Here is a 4925-nt window from a genome sequence, read left to right as displayed (position 1 = left end):
TAGTCGACCGCGGTTCGTGTCCCGGACCCGGTGGCTTAAAACTCACGCCGGGCGCGTGTGCGTGCGTGCCCAAGATCCCGAGAGGAGAATGGAGGAGAAGGGATTGCGGCATGACCATCCCCCCTGGGGGGTGATTTCTCGCTTTCTGTCTCTATGTCTCTCTCTGTCTGTCTGGCGAGCGCACATGCCCTATAGCGAAAACCTCTCCAAAAAAAAAGAAGAAAAAGAGGATGAAAGAGAAGGGATTGCAGTGTGGCCAACCCCCCAGGGGGTGATTCCTTGCTTTCTGTCTCTCTGTCTCTCTGGCAAGCACATGCACCCTATAGCAAAAATCTCTTTAAAAAAAGAAAGATGATAATCTGCAAAAAGAAATCCTAAGCAGGAAGTTGTTGACTGCAGTATTCATTCATACTGAAAACCAGGAACGGTCGTGATAGCCCCTAATAGGGAGATGACTAAATGGCAAGGGTATAACCCCGTGTTTTTGAGAGATTTTTGTTATAGGGCATGTGTCCTCGCCAGAGAGTCACAGAAATAAAGTGAGAAATCACCTCCTGGAGGGATGGCCATGCTGCGATCCCTTCTCCTCCAGCCTCTTCCTGGGATCTTGGGCAACGCCTACACAGGTGCCCAGCATGAGTCTTAGGCTACCAGCTCTGGGACTCGAACTGCAGTTGACTACGCGGTAGTCCAGCAACATAACCATTATGCCACCTGCTGGTCCCGGTATAACCCATTTTGAAGAATAAGTAGCAACATGCAAAAATGCTCGCGATGTAGAAAAGAGAGTTTAGGAGTGTCTCACGCATGCAATGGAGTTGGAAATCGCTTTGCAACCACCATATTCATCGACAGTAAACCGTGGGAGGGGCCAGACGGCGGCACAGCAGTGAACACAGCACGCTGCACGGCATGCTACACAGGAAGGTGTTCAGTTCATGGCCAGACCTCCCTGAGAAGGCCGGGCATTTCCATGGGCCAGGCAGGTTGAGGCTGGGAGGTCATGCACTAAGACTCTGTTGGAGGCGCTATCTCTCTCACTCATAGAAACAAAGTGAAAAATAAAACAACGCCCTCAAAGGAAAGTTTAATGAAGAACAGGGTGTTGACACTGTCTGAAATTAACCCCCCACAATTTTTAAATTAATTGTGAAGGGCAACATAGCGGCTCTCCAGGGGAGGCGGTGGACTGTCCCCTCACCAGGCCATCGCTCGCACTCCTGCTGTGGGGCAGCTGATGCATGTGTGTCCTCAGTGCAGGAGCACGGGACCCACCCGCACATTCATCCTGGCCGAGAACACGACACCTCACCCAACTCGTGAGCGAACACCAGGCCAAGCCACAGAAAAGCGCAAAACAACTGGTTGAACTCTTCTTCCTTTTTAAAAAATTTCTGTCAGAGGGCCTGTGCACTCGCCGAAGAGACACAGAGAGAGAAAGAAAACAGAGAGGGCAAGAATGAGAAAGCGTGCCCCTGGGGAATGGTCACACCTCAATCCCTTCTCCTCCACCTTTCCCTCCCTTCAAGATTTGGGCACACACACAGGGTCTGAGACTTGAACCACGTGGCCAGCCATGTGGGATCTGGTGCCTTTAACCACCACACCACTGGCCAGCTCAGTCTAAACTCTTTAAAAATATCAACGTCTTTAAAGATAAAAATAAGCCAAGAAATTATTCTGGAAAAGAAAAGACAAAGACAAGAAGACTAAATGCAGTTTGGGAGCCTGAGCCTGCCCCTGGATTAGGGAAAACAAACTACAAAGGGCCCAGTCGGAGCGACCGGCGAGACCCGACTCCTGGACTGGCGAGGGGCAGCTGGCATTACAGCAGCGTTCGGCCTCTTGATTCCTGTGAGCGTCTTCACTGTCAGGAAGCACACACCTGAGTATGTAAGGGTAGGAACCAGCATGTGGCATAATGGTTACGTCACTGCCCTGCAACATGGTTGACTGTGGTTCGAGCCCCAGACCTGGCAGCATCAAACACACTTGGCACATGTGTGCATGTACAAAATCCCAAGGGGAGGATGAAGGAGAATGGGGATTGCAGCGTGGTCATCTTCCCTGGGGGCTGCTTTCTCGCTGTCTGTCTCTCTGGCAAGCACACGCACTCTATAGCAAAAATTTCTCTAAAAAAACAATATGTATGTATGTATGTGTGTGTATATATGTATGTGTGTATGTGTATATGTATGTGTGTATGCATGTGTGTATACATGTATGTGTATATGTATATGTGTGTATATATGTGTATGTGTATGTGTGTGCATATATGTGTATGTGTGTATATATGTATGTGTATATGTGTATGTGTATATGTGTGTGTATATATGTGTATGTATGTATGTGTGTAAGGGTAAAATGGACATGATGTACATAACATGAGTGCCCCAGGAAGAAGTCCTGTACACACCTGCCCGTGTGTACACAGAGGGGGAGAGGGGACGCGAGGGTGGGACAGTAGCGCAGACGTGCTCTGCTTTGACTAGTGAGCGGACGAAGGGCGTACAGGGGTTCATTGTGCAATTCTGGCAACTTCCTTTCAGTCTGAAAAGAACTCAAACTAAAGTTACAAAAAACTATATCCAGGCAATGATTACAACCAAGAGAACTGTACATGTTTGCCAAAAGATGAAAGGAAACAGCAGTATCTGACTGGAATGAGCCGGACTGCGGCCATCATTTATCTTCTTAAAAAGAAGGGTCTAAGGGCCAACAGGTGGCATGGTGGTTTAGGCACTGGACGCCCACATGGCCGATCATAGTTCAAGTCCCAGACCTGGCAGCTTGCTTTCTCTCGCTCGCTCGCTCTGTCCCTCTCTGGTCAAATTTTTTAAATAAATAAATAAAGTTAAATAAAATAATTATTAAAAAAAAAAGTCTGTGAGCTGGCAGGTGACTTGGCAGTTAAGGCATGGAACTCCCACATGACTGACTGTAGTTCGAGTCCTGGAGCTGGTGGCTTGCTTTCTTTCTCTCTCTCTCTCTCTCTCTCAATCGCTCTCGCTCTCTTGCTCTGTCCCTCTCTGGTCAAATTTTAAAAACAAATAAATAAAGTTAAATAAAATAATTCTGTAAAAAGAAAAAAACGTCTGGGGCTGCGGGTGACTTCGTAGGTAAGGCATGGGACTGCCACATGACTGATTGCAGTTCAAGTCCCAGACCTGGCAGCTCGCTTTAGTAGGTGAGGCATGGGACTGCCACATGACTGATTGCAGTTCAAGTCCCAGACCTGGCAGCTCGCTTTCTCACTTTTTCTTTCTCTCTCCGGTCAAATTAAATAATAATGATAAATAAAATAATTCTTTTTTTTAAAGGGTCTGTACAGGTCTGGTTGTTTGAAACACCAAAAATTCAACGACATCTAAATAACTCCAAGGGGAAAATGAACTCTCCTGTGGAAGCCCCCAGAGATACCAGATGGGTGATTCGGTGAAGACTGGCATTACTTTCAGGAAATGCATCAATAATGGTGACTCCAGGGGTGGGTGCGCTGCCATTCCCTAATGTATATGCCAGTGTTTGTAATTTTTTTCTTTATTTTGCCAGAGGGTGCATGTGTCTGCCAGAGAGAGACAGAGAGAGGGAGAGGGAGAAGGCATTCCTTAGTGGGGCATGCACACACACAGGCCTGGCACATTCAAATCCAAGTCACCAGGGCCAGGATTTGAATCACACCATCAGCCATGTAGGATCTGGCTCCCTTAGCCGCTGGGCCACTCACCAGCCCCACAGCCAACGTCTTGGAAGACGTACCTTCATCATGGCTTCATTAGCCATGTAGGATCTGGCTCCCTTGGCCGCTGGGCCACTCGCCAGCCCCACAGCCAACGTCTTGGAAGACGTACCTTCATCATGGCTTTGTTAGCCATGTAGGATCTGGCTCCCTTAGCCGCTGGGCCACTCGCCAGCCCCACAGCCAACGTCTTGGAAGACATACCTTCATCAGGGCTTCGTTGATCAAGTTCTCGCTGATGACGGTGGCAGTCCCCAAGCTGGAGCCGACAATCCTGGTGGCTGCTGTGCTCATTGGTTTCACAGGATGAAGTCTAAAGGGAGGGAGGGAGGCTCCTTAGAACTTGCTGTGATGGCAAACCAAGAATCTGCCCACCTCAAAGATGGTCGCCGGAAAGACACACAGTGGGTGGCTGGGGCTCTGGTGAGGGCACGGGCCGGTCACCTCTGCGGTCCCTTGCGCTCCACCATTTCAGTTCCTGTGGGCACAAAGGCAGCCACACACCCGCCAGCAAAGCACTTCCTAGCCAGGTGTCCGAGTTCCCTTGGTCTCATGCATATTGGGAGGCCGTCTTATTCTGCAGGTGACTGTAGCTGGATCTCCAGCTGGGACTCCCTGCTGAGCCACTCTCCTCCACCGCTAAAGCAGGGTTCAGAGCAACACCCCAGGTACCCATTGTGCTTAATGGAAGATGCAGTACCGCCAGGTCCCCCTGCCCAGTGTAGCTGGCTTCTGAGACTAAGATCCTGGTCATGGCATTTCTGCGGTAGAGCCCTCCACACCTGACCAGGCAGAGCATCCCGGCCGTCCCTGCAGACCCCACTGAGCCTGTGCTGCGGACACAGCAGGGTGTCCTGAAGACATCCTGGGGCACGGCCATTTGCACTGGGTCCTCCCAGCAAACCAGGTGCTGTGAGCTTGGGACCTCTGCATGACCAGGAAGCCCTAACCTCTACGGGTAGAGGACAAGGGGGCCCCACTCCTGTCACAGCCCGTCCCGCCTCACCTGTGCGTGGCCGGCCCCGTCCCAGCGCTTGGCGGAGCGGAGGCTGCATGTGTCTCCGAGGGGGAGACCCGGGCCTGAAGAAGCGGCTTCCTCTTGACAAAAGGTTCTCCTTTCCCAGCAGAGCCCTCCGCTGCGGCTTTTTTTGGAGATTCTGCTGTGCTGGTGTGGGGAGTGTCAGAA

At 50.6% G+C, this 4925-nt stretch overlaps 1 protein-coding gene across 2 annotated transcripts in view; it reads right to left on the bottom strand.

The window, feature by feature from the left end:
- RAB11FIP1 (RAB11 family interacting protein 1) overlaps positions 1-4925 on the bottom strand; it is a 38482-nt gene that overhangs the window by 5412 nt on the left and 28145 nt on the right. Inside the window, exons 5-6 of one of the 2 annotated variants that reach the window (XM_006170655.2) lie at positions 4746-4925; positions 3944-4052 (exon numbers count right to left, since the gene is read on the bottom strand). The exon at positions 4746-4925 is cut by the window's right edge and continues 3 nt beyond it. In XM_006170655.2, coding sequence (XP_006170717.1) covers positions 3944-4052; positions 4746-4925 — 289 coding nt within the window. The remainder of the gene's footprint in view (positions 1-3943; positions 4053-4745) is intronic. The other variant, XM_006170654.2, reaches the window with a different exon arrangement.

Source organism: Tupaia chinensis, unplaced genomic scaffold (assembly GCF_000334495.1).
Source record: "Tupaia chinensis unplaced genomic scaffold, TupChi_1.0 Scaffold148801_1, whole genome shotgun sequence".
Taxonomy (NCBI): Eukaryota; Metazoa; Chordata; class Mammalia; order Scandentia; family Tupaiidae; genus Tupaia; species Tupaia belangeri.
The sequence above is the reverse complement of the archived record's forward strand: the minus strand, read 5'-3'. Positions and strand labels throughout refer to the sequence as shown.